The 17417-nt window shown below is 40.6% G+C and overlaps 1 protein-coding gene across 1 annotated transcript; it reads left to right on the forward strand.

Annotated features, from left to right (window-relative positions):
• Window positions 1-2278: 2278 nt before the first annotated feature.
• CNGA1 (cyclic nucleotide gated channel subunit alpha 1) lies at window positions 2279-16821 on the forward strand (the record flags this gene model as incomplete). Its single annotated transcript, XM_084898993.1, has 8 exons — window positions 2279-2406; window positions 4341-4457; window positions 8457-8519; window positions 10235-10276; window positions 10359-10472; window positions 13098-13205; window positions 14097-14203; window positions 15407-16821. Exons 1-8 carry the CDS (start codon window positions 2300-2302, stop codon window positions 16819-16821), a joined length of 2073 nt encoding a protein of 690 aa, XP_084755119.1. The 5' UTR covers window positions 2279-2299.
• Window positions 16822-17417: the final 596 nt, after the last annotated feature.

Raw genomic sequence — 17417 nt, forward strand, 5'->3', positions numbered from 1 at the left:
AGGAAACTGAAACTCAAAAACATCTCTGCTGGGGTCTCCCTGGCAGTTTGGTGAAAAGCAGAGGTTAGAACCCACGTCTCAGCCAAACAGGAGATGCCTGTTTTCAGGCACGGTGACCTGCTGCAGAGCTAGCAAAGCCTGTTGTGGTTGGTCACACAACTCTGGGGGCATTGCTAAACACCAAGAAACAATCTAAGCTCTGCAACTGACTGCTGAGATTGGGAAAGAACTGCAAAACATCCCTTTAAAGAGAAAGTGCTAACTTGTACAAAATCCTATGTACAAGTACTACCGTTTTTCCTAAATAAAAAATAAATTAGGAGAAAAATACAGAACACAAAGAAGAAAGTGAAAATACTTATGCCACCACTAAAATCTTAGCATATGTGACATTAAAGTGCTTATCTTTTCTATGTACATATACATAATTTTTAAAAATAAAATAAGATATGCTGTAAATATTGCTTAGCAATCTGCTTTTTTTTTTTTTTTTTTTTGGCTTAACATGAATATTTCTATAAATTAAATAATGTGCTGCCCAGCTGGCAGAGCTCAGTGGTTAAGCTATGTATGAATCAGAAAATCATGGTTTGATTCCCTGTCAGGACACATGTCTGGGTTGCAGGCTTGATCTCCAGTAGGGGGTGTGCAGGAGGCAGCTGATCAATGATTCTCTCTCATCATTGAAGTTCTATATCTCTCTCCCTCTCCCTTCTTCTCTGAAGTCAATAATAAAAATATATTTAAAAATAAGTCTTTTTTGCTTTAAAATAATGTTTATTTGAGAAAAATATTTTAATATTTATCCTTTTATTATAAAACTAGAGGCTTGGTGCAGTGCATGAAATTCATGCATGGGGGGTGGTGGTTCTCTCAGCCCAGCCTGCACCCTCTCCAATCCAGGAAACCTCTCACAATCCTGGACCGCTGGCTCCTAAGTGCTCACTTGCCTGCCTGCCTTGTCTCCCATAATTGCCTCCCTCTGCTGGCCTGATTGCCACTCACTGCCTCTGCGTGCCAGCCTGATTGCCCCTAACTGCACCCCCTGCTGGCCTGGTCACCCCCAACTGACCCCCATACCAGCCTGGTCACCCCACACAGCCTGCTGTTCAGTCGTTTGGTCATCCCTCACTGACCCCCCTGCCAGCCTGATTGTAGGCAGCCATCTTGTGAGGGTGTGAGGGTTAATTTGCACAATACCTCTTTTTTACATAGGATTAATACATGCTCAGTGTATATAAAATCCAAACAACCTAGAGCTCTAGTCTCATTAACAGCACATATAATTCCTGTTCCTGCCCACCTGTACCTACAGGACCTAGTTTTACTACCTTAAAAGTTTCCTCAGGGAACCCCTCAAGGGGTGCCTCACATGTGCTGGCTTCTGTGGAGATAGGTATGTTCCTATAAGCAGTGACTCGTGGAAGATGAAGGCCCCTTCAGGCCCAGGTGATCAAGGGAAGCAGGGGGTTGGAGGGGGAACAGCCTCCACTCTGCAGGCAGGATTGCTGCATGGCTGCTGGGGGAGCATCAGGGAATAGCATCAGGGAACATGGTTTCTGGCATTCCTAAGTGGGAACCTGCAGAATTGGGGACCGTGGACAGAAATGATACACTGAGGGCAGTTGAATTCGGGAAGGTGGGAAGGCAAGGCAGCAGACAGCAATAATGTGAGCATGGTCCATGCTGGAAGCAGCTGTAAAGAGGATCGATGCTTGGCCCAGCTCATTCCACCTGATCTTAGGAAACAGTATAACCAGACGAGAGTTTAGGCCAGTGTTTCTCAACATCTGTTGCTGGGACTGTATGTATCACAGTAATTTAGAGGACTTGCTACAAATGTGGATCAGTTGCATCCTTACTCACTCCAAAGGGAATACCACTCAAGACATTTTTTTTCTGAATGCCTATAGACATTCACAGCTGATTGGTACATCCATTTTGTATTATATTTTATTATTTCTTAATTGTTTTATGTATATGTGAGTTCCCTGTAGTTTTGTCTTACACCCACAGTGCCTGAGTATTTCAAAACTGGGTAAATCCAAAATTTAAAAAAAAGTCCTATCCCTCTCTTATATTCTTGAATTAAAAAAAAAAAATACACCAAAAACTGGTGAGTGGTAATTAAGGGCTTAGGCCATGTTTCTATTCTATTAAAGAAAAATTCCCACATATAACTGGACATAAGATTAGAAGCATTAGAAGAATGGTAGAGTGAAACTTTTGATTATGTATGTAAATATAAAAAAATCTTCCTACTAATAAGCCTTTTCTCTCCCCAGATATTAAAATAACCATGAAGAAAAATATTATCAATACACAGCGTTCTTTCATAAACATCCCCAATGTGATTGTCCCAGATATGGAAAAGAAAATAAGAAGGATGGAAAATGGAGCATGCAGGTAACTCCATTTTTCCATGTATTTTTAATGGAGCTCTTAAATTTTAATTTAACTTAAAAATTTTAATTTAACTTAAAATTTTTTTAATCCTTGCCTAAGAGAGAAAAAGAGAGAGAGAGAGAGAGAGAGAGAGAGAAAGAGAGAGAGAGAGAGAGAGAGAGAGAGAGAGAGAGAGAGAGAGAGAGAGAGGTTGCCTCCTGTACCAGAGATAGAACCCTCAACCTTTTTGGTGTGTGGGACCATGCTCTAGCCAACTGAACCACCCAGCCGAGGCTCAATTTAACTTAGTTTGTAACCTTGAACTTTATAGTTTATTTAATGTAGTAAATTTATTTAAACTTTGAAATAGCATAACTTGTACAACAAATAAACATAGACATTATTGGGCTCATTTAGAAGCCCCTATGCCAAATATTTTCCTAACCACTGGCAAGACCTTTCCTCATGGGACATTTCAATTCTAAAGGGATAACATTGCCATAAATACATGTGAAAAAATACAGAGTGTGAAATGCCAGCACATTTTAAAACTATAATTTAATGCAGTTACTCTATTTCTATAAATGAAGAGAATATGTGTACATGAGATTGAATATATTTTTAATGGAAGGAATCCTGTATAATAAAAGCCTAATATGCTAAGTGTCCGGTCATTCAGTTGCCCATTCAACCAATCAAAGTCTAATATGCTAATGATATGCTAAGGTCACTCAACCAATCACTATTACCTGCACTGACCACCAGGGGGCAGTCAACTGGTCAACCAGTTGCTAGGATGTGCACTGACCGCCAGGGGACAGATGCTCCAACCTTGCTGCTGGGGTCCCACCAATCAGGACTGAGTGAGACAGGCCAGACACGCCTGGAACCCTCACATGATTTCTTCCTGGTTGGCCAATCTCCCGCAATCCTCTTCGGCCCCAATCATGCACAGTGGGGTCCCTTGGCCTGGCCTGTGTCCTCTTGCAATCTGGGACCCCTCAGGGGATGTCAGAGATCCCGCAGGCCAGATCGAGGGACCCCTGCAGATTCACAAATTTGTGAACTGGGCCTTTAGGATTTTTACAAGTTAGTCCATATCCCTGTATATGACCTAGAAAGTATTTTTTTAATTACATGTATCTCACTGAATTGTGGTTACAATTCTCTGTATTCTGTACAGTTCTCATTTCACTCTAATTAAACGTTGCTGTGTGTGTTAGTTTGAGAGGAAGGGGGAAGCATCACCCTAATGAGAATTGGCATTCCTCCATATCAATTTAGAGCAAGCATGTCAAACTCAAAGATTAACACGGGCCAAATAAACAAGGTTTAATTTTATATGGGCCACAAAAAAACAAATCTTCAATTTTCATAGAAATGTAGGTTTATTTCAATAGAGACATGCTGAATACAAAGGGCTGAAATAAATTAGTAATCATTAACATAAAATAATAGAACATTTTAATAAAAATTAGTATTTTTTTAACTTACAAGACACAATTACTGCACAAATTAATAAGCATAACACAAATAAACATTTTTCTTGTCCTCCGAAAACAAACTATTTTCTGTTACACACATCAATCAAGTCAGTCCAAGACTAATGACGTGGTGATTGCCTCTAAAATATTCACTGCTAGTATTAGTGGAGAGAAATATTAATGGAGAGAAATGGTGCACCTGCATGTAAGGCGCATAAGGGGAATGAATGCAATATGATCAAGTATAGTAATCAGTCATTAGCGAACATTGTAGTTCGTTAATAATTATATAACAGGATATTATAAAAATTAAATTATGAAATATTTATTAAAATGTTTCCTACATACTGTTATATTGGCTGGGCAGCAAAAATATTCCTTGTGGGCCCCGTGTGGCCTATAGGCTGTGAGTTTGACATGCTTGGTTTAGAGCATTGATCTAATTCATCTCTCCCTCCCATTGGACTGTAGCTCCTTTTCTGATGACGATGACAGTGCCTCTATATTTGAAGACTCCGAGAGTGAAAACCTCTGTGCAAGGGATTCCTTCAGAAATAGTTCACGCAGGAAGGGAGGACCATCACAGAGGTGAGCAACCTGATCTGTTTCCCCATCCTGGTTTTTAAACCATTGTTTAGATTAAAAAGATCTCCTTTGAGGGGACTTGGCAAATGGTCCTGCTCCCTCATCACTAGGCAGGATCTCGGGAGGAGCTCGCTACTTCTTTTCTTGGGAGACGGTGATTATTCATGTCCATGGGGCTCCAAGTCATACTCTTGCTGATCATTTTCCCTGAGACATATGTCGTTCTCTTAAGAAGCCTCATGCTCAGTCCCCTCTGATTTCCTCCTTCTCTCTGATCCTTCTTCTAGGGCCATGAAGTAGTTTCGCTCTGTCTGTCTTCATAAGGAAGTGTTTTAAACTTGGCTGTCATTTTTTTCTTTAATATTTATTTTTATCGATTTCAGAGAGGAAGGGAGAGATAGAAACATCAATGATGAGAGAGAATCATTGATTGGCTGCCTCCTGCACCCCCCCTACTGGGAATCAAACCTGCAACCCAGGCATGTGCCGTTGGCTGGAATCGAACCTGGGACCTTTCAGTTCACAGGCTGATGCTCTACCCATTGAGCAAAACCAGCTAGGGCTTGGCTGTCATTTTTTTAAAATTCCATTTGACTTTCATTTCAGGGAAGTAGAGCACTGGAGTGAGTAGCTAGAAGAGCAAAGCTTAAGATCCTTCGCATGGAATAAGCAATCATGGAAACTTCAAACATGCTACTCTGAGGGGTTGGAAGCTGTGTGTGGTGGTGTGGGTCAGGGATTGCCATTCTATAAAATATATATGGAACATAGTCACTCTTTATTTGCTGTTTGTCCCTCCTTTTTTTTCTTTTTTTTTTTTAAATAAATTTTTATTGTTCATGTTATTACAAATGTTCCTTCCCCCCATCCCCCTCCATTGCTCTCCTCCACCAGGTTCCCACCCCACCCTCTGCCCTCTCCCCACCCCCCATTGTCCTCATCCATAGGTGCACAGTTTATGTTCAGTCTCTTCCCATATCCCCCTCTCCCCTTTTCCCCAAGAATCGTCAGTTCACTCCCCTTCCATACCTCTGATTCTATTATATTCACCAGTTAATATTGTTCATCAGATTTTTTTTAAATTTCCTTGGTTTTTAGATTCACTTGTTGATAGTTACGTATTTGTTGTTCATAATTTTTATCTTTATTTACTTTCTCTTCCGAAAGAACCCCCTTCAGCAATTCATATAATTCTGGTTTGGTGGTGATGAACTCCTTTAGCTTTTTTTTTATTAGTGAAGCTCTTTATCTGGCCTTCGATTCTGAATGATAGCTTTGCTGGGTAGATTATCTTTGGCTGTAGGTTCTTACTATTCATCACCTTGAATATTTCTTGCCATTCCCGTCTGGCCTGCATGGTTTCTGTTGAGAAATCAGCTGACAATCGTATAGGTGCTCCTTTATAGGTAACTACCTGCTTTGCTCTTGCTGCTTTTAATATTCTCTCTTTGTCTTTTGCTCTTGGAATTTTAATTATGATTTGTCTTGTTGTGGTCCTCTTTGGATTCCTTTTGTTTGGAGTTCTGTGCGCTTCCTGGACTTGTAAGTCTAATTCTTTCACCAGGTGGGGGAAGTTTTCTGTCACTATTTCTTTCAGTATGTCTTCAGTATCTTGCTCTCTCTCATCTTCTGGGACCCCCATAATTCTGATGTTGGTTCGCTTGAAGTTGTCCCAGAGGTTTCTTACATTATCTTCAATTTTCTGGATTCTCTTGTCTTCTTGCTTCTGCAGAGGAGTGTCTTCTGGCTCTTTATGTTCCAAATCTTTGACTTGATTCTTGCGATCTTCCATTCTGTTTTTAGGACTCTGTATAATATTTTTTATTTCAGACAATTTATTCTTTATTTCTTGTTGATCCCTTATCATTTCTCATTGATTCCTTATTAATTCTAGTTGATCCCTTTTCATATCCTCATAGGTCTTATCGACCTTTTCTAGGAAATTCTTGAAAAACCTTATAAGCGTAGATTTGAATTCTATATCCAGTCGCTTTTTGTCCTCCATTTCTTTCGTTTGTGATTTATTTCATTGTCGCATTTTCACAGCTTTCTTGATGGGGCAGAGTTTCAGGGTGGAGCCTACAGCGTTGGCTTCCATCAGCCCCACCCTATGAGGCTCCTGAGTCTCAGGGTCCTTCAGTACTCGCTGCAAGCACCTCTGAGAGAAAGGTGCCCTTGATTTTCGCCTGCTACCAAACAGTCTAGGCTAGGGATGTCGAACTCAATCAGAGAAGGGGCCAAAATCTAAAATCCAGCCTAAATCGTGGGCCGAATGGTTTACTGAACAGTCATAAACTGACAATGTCATAAACTGACAGCGGAGTGCAGTGATGACAGCACGGTGTGGGCCACATTGCAAGGCCTGGCGGGCTGGATTTGGCCCGCGGGCCTTGTGTTTGACACATGTGGTCTAGGCTCTCCCCCAATGAGCCCAGAACTGGGGTTCAGTTCAGTTGGAAGTGGGATTGGAGGTGGTGTTTAGAGCAGTCTGGAGCCCCTGTCTCCTTCCCACCAGGGCAATCCCGTGGCACAGCCAACCGTCCCTTCTCTGTGCACAATGTGCGCACCTCTGGGACCTCCTTTCGCCGCTCTCCCAGGGTTCCACCTTACAGCCCAGCTCCCTCTGTTTGAGCCTGGGTCCCCGGGGTCTGGCCTAGAACTGGGGTTCAGAGCAGTCAGAACTGTGGCCCAGCACAGTCGGAACTTTTATCTCCTTCCCACTAGGGAACGCCAGCCAGGCACTCAGCCGCCCTCCTCTCCGGCTCCGTCCTCTCTGCGCCGCATGTCTCCGTACCTTGGGCTTTTACAGCTCCTCCGCGCTTCCTTCTGGTTTTCTCCTTGCTTCTTGTTGTAGAATTTCCAGTCAGTCGACTTTCCTGTAGTTCTGTGTAATGTCCATTTTATATTTTAGTTGTATTTTATTGAAATTGTTGTGTGCGGCTGCAGCTAGGTGTTTACCTGTGCAGCCATCTTGGGTTCTCCTCTGTCCCTCCTTTTTTTCCCTTCTCTTCTATTTCTCTTTTCACTGACTACCCCCAGTTTTTCCACTCTTTCCATTTGCCTTTCTTTCCCTTCCTAGCCTCCTAAGTGTAAGTCTCAGGTCTCTTGCTGGGCGTTAGCGGCATCCAGTTGGCTCAGTGGAGACCAATAAGGATGCTACTTCTCAGTGTGAGCATTGATCAACAGGCATTTACTAATCACTTCAGTTCATGGCATGATATTTAGTACCTCATGCTTCATGGAAGCTCTACATTTTCAAAACTTGTCTAGACAAACATTAGTAATAAATAGAAACTGAAAAAAAAAAAAAAGTTGTTCTTTGAGGCTGTGTGCTTACCATAGACATTTATGGATGGTGACTACTATGATTTCACTGTTCTTCTTCTTCTTTTTTTTTTTTTTTTTTTAATATATTTTATTGATTTTTTTTTTGCCCCCCTCCTTCCCTCCCATACATACTCTCCCTCCCCAGAGTTTTATGTCCATTGGTTGTACTTATATGCATGTACACAAGTCCTTCGGTTGATCTATTATGTTATCTCCCCCAGATCTTCCTCCCCTCCCCACTGTAATTTGACAGTCTGCCTGTTGCTTTACTGTCTCAATATCTGTCTCTTGGTTCATCAGTTTATAATGTTCTTTATCATCCACAAATGAGTGAGGTCATGTAGTGTTTCTCTTTCATTGATTGGCTTATTTCACTCAGCATGATGTTCTCCAATTCCATCCAGGTTGCTGCAAATGATGAGAATTCCTTCTTTTTTATGGCAGCATAGTATTCCATTGTGTAGATGTACCATAGTTTTTGGATCCAATCATCTGCTGACGGGCACCTAGGCTGTTTCCAAATTCTGGCTATTGTAGATTGTGCTGCTATGAACATAGGGGTGCATATATCCTTTCTGATTGGTGTTTCTAGTTTCTTGGGATAAATTCCTAGAAGTGGGATTACTGGGTCAAATGGGAGTTCCATTTTCTTCACTGTTCTTCTTCATTCCCTAGGGAACAGCGCCTGCCTGGTGTCATCGCACTTTTCAATGTTAACAACAGCAGCAATAAGGAGCAGTAAGTATATTTACAATAGGAAACGAAATATAATAATATACTAATAATTATTACATTTATTTTACAATATAAATAGAGAAAACCAGTGAAAAGGTAGGCATATATCTGAACCTGTTATAGGGCAGATATTAGGCAATGACACTGATATTCTGTCACTTTATTGTTTATATACTTCTGAAAAATGTAGCTACCCATATTAAAAGTGGTGTGTGTGTATGTGTGCATGTGAGCATTTCAATACTGTGAATTACTATTATGAGCCCCATCTCGCTTTGAAGGGTAAGCATTGCCACTAGTCTCTGTTCTCTCTGGATCCTGGCATCCCTCTTGCTCTTGAGGAGCCCAGTTCTGTACCAGCATCTCCTATTATCAGGTCTGGCCTACAGAAGACAGTACCAGTGAACTTCTCAGTGATGCTGGTGCCCTCTCTCCAGCACATTTCGGATCTTTTTTGTACTCTCTGAGCCTTCTTAGGGAACACAGGCAACTGGCGGGCCATCTCCCTTATGTAGCATGCCCATGCTAGCATACCACTCTCTGAGCCTTTTTGGTACCTCTTCTACCATCTGGAGTGGCATGTTGTCATTTCTATTTCACTTGGCGTGAGCCCTCAGCGTTTCTGAACTTCAAAGCGTCATCTAAGCAGCATGTGAGCACCATCTTTCCGGGTTGATGCTAAGGTGTTCAATCCTGTCTCTCAGGAGTGAGTTCCCATAGAGACAAATTCTCCCCTTTTCAACTTTATGTTCTGTTCCCATTTGACGGGATGGCCTTAGATACCAAGCCTCACTTGTCAGTTTATCTCCTATTTCTCCTCAATAGCAGCTTTCCACTTCTGGTCACTTGCACCCAGATGAAATTTATTTGTATATTTGTACCTAAAAATGTCCTCCCTTTAACATCCTTCCTCTTCTCAACTTTTCCAACTCTTGCCTATACGTTGAGGCCTAGATGTAGACCTCCCTCCCTTTACCAGCCTTCTCTGATTATCCTTGTGGTGGTGACATGCCTGTTCTTTGATGTGCCAACAGTAACTCTTACCAGGACATTGGAGCCAACAATGGCAGCCTGCTTGGGTCTGGCTGTCTGGCTCCAGAATCCTTTTTCTGCTCATGGAGAAAAGCAATCATGGAAAGAGGCCTCTAATCACATAATTTCCACTCAGGAAGAAATTGCATATATACATAATCTCAGATTTAGTAAATGATTCTAAGAATTAGGATTCTACTCTGTTACCACAGAGCTTTTTGACTACTCAGAAAATAATGCTTCAGGCAGAATTAATGCTCTACAAAAATTGATGGTATTTTCTCAAAATTCTCAAAGCTCTTATTTAAGGATAAATATAAGCAATAGTAAGAATCCTAAATTTGAAATAATTTAAAACATATATATTGAAACTTGGAAAGTACATTCTTTTAGGAGCTCTTATTTCTTAAATTTCTCTCCTTGGGTTTATGCCTTTACCCAGCTCTATCTTCTTTAATTTTCCACATTCACCTACTCAAGAATTATTCTTTGTTTGCCTTGTTACCTGGATGCATGTACATTTTAGTAGAACTCTCCATTAGAAGACCAGATTTCTGGCTTCAAAACACAGGGGAAGATCTTTGAATACAAAGCTGAGAATTATTGTTCAGTGGAGAGAAAAATAAATCAGAATGGAAGTCAGAATGGAATTTGATTATGTGATGGAGATATTGTTTCTTCTCTAGAGAGCCAAAAGAAAAAAAGAAAAAGAAAAAAGAAAAGAAGAGGTAAGTTAGACTTCCACAGTTTTCTGCCTATGACATTTTTTTTTTTGCATTCTAATACTAACTAAATATCTCACTTTTTCAGCAAGCCAGATGATAAAAGTGAAAATAAAAAGGACCCAGAGAAGAAAAAGAAAAAAGAAAAAGACAAAGAGAAGAAAAAGAAAGAGGAAAAGAAAGACAAAGAGAAGAAAGAAGAGTAAGTTTTTTTTTTTTTTAATTCTCATTGAAATCAGGAATGCATTAGTGATGGGTTTTGGATCCAGGGGACATTTCTTGAAACTTTATATGCAGAGGTTCTCTGTGAAGTCTAAATAAATTGTTATTAAATGTAGTTTAACTTTTTTCTTATTTTCTTAAAATTTTCTTAACAACAGAAGCCCCATTCTTAGTTTTCTCAACAAGAATTTTCATTGCTATCATTAATTCCCTTCCCCAAACCCTGATAGAGATACACTTACTACTGAGGGATAGTTAGGCTCCATGGAGCATAGGATTCCTAGGATCTCACCATCAATCTAAAAAAATTAAAATATAAATTCAATAATTTTGTTAATATTTTTGCATAATAAATACAATATGGGAAATACTCCAAAGTAAAGGAGTCTCCTTGCAAGAGCCATGCCTCATTTTAAAAGCAAAAACACCAGCCATTTGAATGATCCTTTTTCAAACCAACATCTGAGAATTGGAATCGCACCATGATAAGGCTGAGTTGATACTGCTGTGATAATCTGGTTATTCTTTAACAGGAAGGGAGTAAAGGGAAGACTAGACCATATAGGCATGTCATTTATATAGCTTTGCTGATTTAACACTCTCCAGGTAAGGCAGTTTGGGCATATGCCCAGGAAGGTCTGAGTGACGTGGGAAGGGGCCTGTATGCCAGTCACACCGGGAAGTGAGGCTGTGCCCAGGGTAGGTGTAGCCACTGTAAGGGGGAGAAACCTGACCACTTACACTCCTAGACAAAGGCTACACACACTCTTGGCTCTGGGCTCTGGGCTTTGGGCCCTGTACTTCCGTTCCAGGGAGTACACTCCCTGCATTTGCAGGAGTCCCAGTAATGTAAGACGCCATACAATGGACTAATGGACTTGAATTCACCTGAGGTGGACTGGACCCAGCTGCAACTTGGAATGAAAGCTCGGGACACTGGCCTTGCTTGGGCTTTGTGGAATCCACAGCCACCCCTCCTTCAGGGCTGGCTGAAGGGAAAGGGGATGTTGGAAGCTGAGGAATAGAACTCCACACAAAGTCTTCTATCGCACCTTATTCTCCCGTGGGAGCTTCTGAAAGTGCTCATTTCAGTGGCACCCCAAGAACCCCAGTCCCATGAGCAATGGTGGAATCCCACTCCTGATTCTGGTAGCAGAGTGGTAGTTGCAAAACTCTTTTTGCTTTTTATTTATTTTTATTTTTAAAACGTATTTTTGTTGATTTTTACAGAGAGGAAGAGAGAGGGATAGAGAGTTAGAAACATCAATGAGAGAGAAACATTGATCATCTGCTTCCTGCACACCCCCCACTGGGGATGTGCCCGCAAACAAGGTACATGCCCTTGACCGGAATCAAACCTGGGATCCTTCAGTCCGCAGGCCGATGCTCTATCCAATGAGCCAAACCGGTTTCAGCTCTTTTTGATTTTTATTAAAGGAAAAATTGTTTTCTAAACTTACTTAAAACTCTTTACCAGACAATGGTTCAATTATTTGTGCCTGTTAAAAAGTTGTTGACATTTGTATAAAGAAAAAAGTCCTTAAAAATATAGGCTTGATACTACAAAAACGTTTAAAACATTTATTTGAACATATATTTTCTTCCTCCCTTCCTCTTGCCCACTCTTGCCTCCCTTAATCCTTTGTATGTGCTTATGCATATGCACGTTTATTAGATTGTGTTATGTTGTTCTTTCCTTCAGATTAGAAAGAAGCCATGAGCTCTCCCCTTACAGTGTAGTTCTTGGTTGTTTTGTTCCCTGGTAGGAGGCTTGGCAAAGCCAGCATTCTCCCACCATCTATACCCTACCAAAGAGTTCTGTGAAATGTCCAGGGTTTGGCATGATCTATGCCATGATTCCTTCTTTGTGGCTGAAGAGAAAGAAATGTCTACAGCATCGCAGTAAAACAAGGGCTTTAATTGAAGTGTAAAATTTCATGTAAGACTAGTAATTGAACTATTGTGTTTCCCCGAAAATAAGACATCCTCCAAAAATAAAACCTACTTACAGGTTTCCTTCTGAGTGAAATATAAGGCATCCCCCCCGAAAATAAGGCCCCCCTAGGCTAAACAGGAGAGATTTGGTCCACTGATTCTGAAAGAAATGGAGTCACAAGAAATTCACCAGGAAATTCAGGAATTGGATTGTTATGATGATGTTCCAGAAGATGATGACATGATTGTCAATGAATAAATGAGTAAATTCTTGATACTGTAGGATTCACAGTTTTGTCTGGTTTGTGTTGACAACTACCGTACTACCATACCGTATATAGGTAATAAATTTCCTTTATTTTCATTTAACAATAAATATGTACTGTATTCTTCTTCATGGAAAAATAAGACATCCCCTGAAAATAAGACCTAGCACATCTTTGGGAGCAAAATAAGACACTGTCTTATTTTCGGGGAAACAAGGTATCCTGCCACCCTTCATGAACTAGTTTCTTATGACCAGTGCACTTAAGCCAAGCTAACCTTCCGGCTTTTCCAGCTTCCTTCTCTTTTGTTCATTGTGGGGGATGGGCATAGTCATATTTGACAGGTGACATTGAAATGTTTTTGTTTCTTGGTAACTTTCCCCTCCGCTTCTGATTGCTGCTAGGAAGAAGAAAGAAGTCATGGTGATTGATCCCTCGGGAAACACATACTACAATTGGCTGTTCTGTATCACCTTACCCGTCATGTACAACTGGACTCTGATTATTGCAAGGTCTCTCTATGTTTTTGTGGATCTCAGCTCACTTCCAGTTTCCAGGTTAACTGACTTAACTGTTCGGCTTCGAGCTCTTCAGGGCACACCTCTTTTCTGCATCTCAGCTTGTAAAGAGACTCTGTGTTGCTCTCAACGTGTTTTCCTAAGATCAGGACTAGGTACTTTCCTTGCCAATATACCTGGAAACCCAGTAGCGGGATGGAGAGATGAAGAGGATACTTTTAAATTTTGATTGCCCAATCATTTAATTAAAACTTTTGGGGGACAAATTTTTTTTTCCTACGGGAAAAAATTTTTGCCAAGAGTAGAAAAAGATCAAGGATCTAGGTTGGTTTAGAACAAGGTGTGTTTCCCAAATGATTTCTATGGTTTCCAGTCTTTTAGCCAGTAAGCAGCTCAGCCATTCAGAACCAAGCATAATTTCCTGAAGCATTTGGGCACTGACAGTCAGTATGAACCTGGTTATTTATGTATATGACCCAATGTATTTGACTTTAGCTCTAGGTCGTTCATTCTTATTTGATGTTTTCATAAAGCTAACTAGTATAATGGCAAGGATGTTGAAATTCAGAAGTGTGAGAAAACTAATCCAACCACTCTGATTTGGGAAAAGATTTGGGAAAGCCATGGTTGATTCAATGGACTCTAAGGTTCCCTCCTAGTCTTATACATCTCATCCTGAGAAAATTATACAAAGAGGACTTTTACTGAAATGGCTCCCATTTTATATATGTGTGTGTGTGTGTGTGTGTGTGTGTGTGTGTGTGTATGTATATATGTATATATATGTATGTATATATGTATATATGTATGTGTGTGTGTGTATATATATATATATATATATATATATATATATATATTTGTTTTGTTTTGTTTTTTGTTTTACAGAGCATGCTTTGATGAACTCCAGTCTGATTACCTAGCGTATTGGCTCATTTTTGATTACTTGTCAGATGTAGTCTATCTTCTCGATATGTTTGTACGAACCAGGACAGGTAAATATGTTCAATTTGGGATACTTTGCAATTTCATGCTTTTGTATCTATAATATAATTTGAAAATTTTCGAATTAAAGCATTCTTCAAAGTAACTCACAAAAACCTGTCTTAGAGAGAGAAAAGGAAAAAAAACACAGTTGAAAGCAAGAATACCATATTCCCACTCACAGGCTTAGTTCGCTCCATTGGGTTCAGAAGGGATGTTTCTAGGCAACCTTTTGAATGTGATGGGTGGCTTTCCTCTGTTACCCTGTTCACTGGGTTTATGTCACGTGAAAGGGCTAGAGAGAGCAGAAACAGTCCGTCAGCCTGGTGGGGAAAGGGAAATTGCTACCTCACGGAGAGATTAAAGAGGCATGGGGGGAAGTGTCATTGTACCCAGCAGAGCTGTATTAGGAATTTTGTAAGAAGCAGAACACACATCCTTAACTCAATTTTGTGACCCATGCTGAGGCATTATTGACCAGGGGGAAGAATCTAATAACTACCTACTTGAAGTACTCTTGCTAAGTAGATATAAACTCACTGTTTCTACACTGCTTCCACATGCAAATGGAACCAGTGAACACAGAGCGTTGCTGTTGCTGTGTCCTGTTTGCAGCTCTGATAGTCGGTAGAGGAGGAAGAACAAATTGTTCTCCTGGTGAAATGTATCAGAGTGCTGAAATGCTAGATTTACTTCACCAGGCCTGTGGTAGCAGTGTAGGAGAACGGAAGACCCCACATGTCTAACTAAGAAATGCTGACGCCAAGGACACTTACGCTTCACACTGAAGGAGCAAGGAAAGAATATTCACAATGGTGCCCACGTTTCAAGGATGGGGTTGGGGTTTTGTCAAGAGAGTGGCCTGAAGTATAAGCACAATACTCAGTGGTCCAGGAGACTTTCCACAAACGCTGTTCATAAAAGCAGTGGCTTTGCCTGGATGGAGATACTGATTCACAGAGATTTGTATATATACCTTGCATATAATTTCTCACTTGTGCACTTACAAAGTTTTACTTTTTATTTCTGCAAAACAGTATGCTCCATAGCTATATGTTGATTGGTGCTCATATCTTACTACATTGCTAAAAGCATATTTATTGAAAGTGAGTTCTTGTTTTGAACTCAATGAAGTTTATTGAGAGTTACTTCAGAAAAATTCACAATAGCATGAAAAGAAAAAACATTAAATTGATTTTCTTTTTCTATTTTAGGTTACCTAGAGCAAGGACTGCTGGTGAAGGAAGAGCTTAAACTCATAGAGAAATATAAATCAAACTTACAATTTAAACTTGATGTTCTATCCGTGGTACCAACCGATCTGCTATATTTTAAGCTGGGGTGGAACTATCCGGAAATTAGATTAAACAGACTCTTAAGGATCTCTCGAATGTTTGAGTTCTTCCAAAGAACAGAAACAAGAACTAACTACCCCAACATCTTCAGGATCTCTAACCTTGTTATGTACATCGTCATCATTATCCACTGGAACGCGTGTGTGTACTACTCCATTTCCAAAGCGATTGGATTTGGAAATGATACATGGGTCTATCCTGATGTCAATGATCCTGAATTTGGCCGTTTGGCTAGAAAGTACGTCTATAGCCTTTACTGGTCTACGCTGACTTTGACCACCATTGGTGAAACACCGCCTCCTGTGAGGGATTCTGAGTATGTCTTCGTGGTGGTTGATTTCTTAATTGGAGTGTTAATTTTTGCTACCATAGTTGGTAACATAGGGTCTATGATTTCCAACATGAATGCAGCCAGAGCAGAATTTCAAGCAAGAATTGATGCCATCAAGCAATACATGCATTTTCGAAATGTAAGCAAAGATATGGAAAAGAGAGTCATTAAATGGTTCGACTATCTGTGGACCAACAAAAAAACGGTGGATGAGAGGGAAGTTTTGAAGTATCTACCGGATAAACTAAGAGCGGAGATTGCCATCAGCGTCCACTTAGACACCTTAAAAAAGGTGCGCATTTTTGCCGACTGTGAGGCTGGTCTGTTGGTGGAGCTGGTCTTGAAATTACAACCCCAAGTCTACAGCCCTGGAGATTACATTTGCAAGAAAGGCGACATCGGACGAGAGATGTACATCATCAAGGAAGGCAAGCTCGCGGTAGTGGCAGATGACGGAATCACTCAGTTTGTGGTGTTGAGCGATGGCAGCTACTTTGGCGAGATCAGCATCCTTAACATCAAAGGCAGCAAAGCTGGCAACCGAAGGACAGCCAATATTAAAAGCATTGGCTACTCAGATCTGTTCTGTCTCTCAAAAGATGACCTCATGGAAGCTCTGACTGAGTACCCGGATGCTAAAGGTATGCTAGAAGAGAAGGGGAGGCAAATCTTGATGAAAGATGGTCTGCTGGATGTCAACATCGCGAATGCTGGACACGACCCCAAAGATCTTGAAGAGAAGGTTACCCGGATGGAAGGGTCAGTAGACCTCATGCAAACAAGGTTTGCTCGGATCCTGGCCGAGTATGAGTCCATGCAGCAGAAACTGAAGCAGAGGCTAACCAAGGTGGAGAAATTTCTGAAACCACTTATTGAAACAGAGTTTTCAGCCATTGAAGGACCTGGTGCTGAAACTGGGCCCACAGACTCCACACAGGACTGAAGAGCTAGCTATTAGCAAGGACACAGCTCATGATCCTTTTGGTTCTGTGACTCAGTGATGATTAAGTTGGAAGAAGAGAAAGGTACAGCTGGGGGATTTTCCATGAGGAAAATGTGCTTTTGGTGCAGGACACAAGGCCAACACACTAGCATGTAAGGTACTATGGTTAAAGAATCATCATATCTTGGGATTTTCTGCAATGGACAATGTACGAAGATTTAACTGATTAACTTGTCGGTATCTACATCTTCTGATTTCCCCCCACGTTTGCTCCCTTCCTGTAACAATATTTATAAAAGGTAACAAGTGTCCCTCACTTTCAGGCAATTTACATGATTGAAGAGGAACTGGGAAGTACCATGTGCATCATGTTCAGAATACTGTTTAAAAAGAATTAGGATGCAATAAAGAAAAATAAATTTTCAAATGATAGTGACTATTATTTATTTAATTATTTAGTAGGGAATTTCGGATCTTGTAGAGCTTCAAGGTCATTTTAAGGATATTAATCGTCATACTCTAGGCTTAGAAAGACTGGTTGAGAGAAATTTCTTACTGATAAAAGATTATAAATCAGACTTTACTGTACAAATATA

The sequence above is a fragment of the Pipistrellus hanaki genome (genome assembly GCF_964339955.1).
Source record: "Pipistrellus hanaki genome assembly, chromosome: 1".
In the NCBI taxonomy this organism is placed as follows: Eukaryota; Metazoa; Chordata; class Mammalia; order Chiroptera; family Vespertilionidae; genus Pipistrellus; species Pipistrellus hanaki.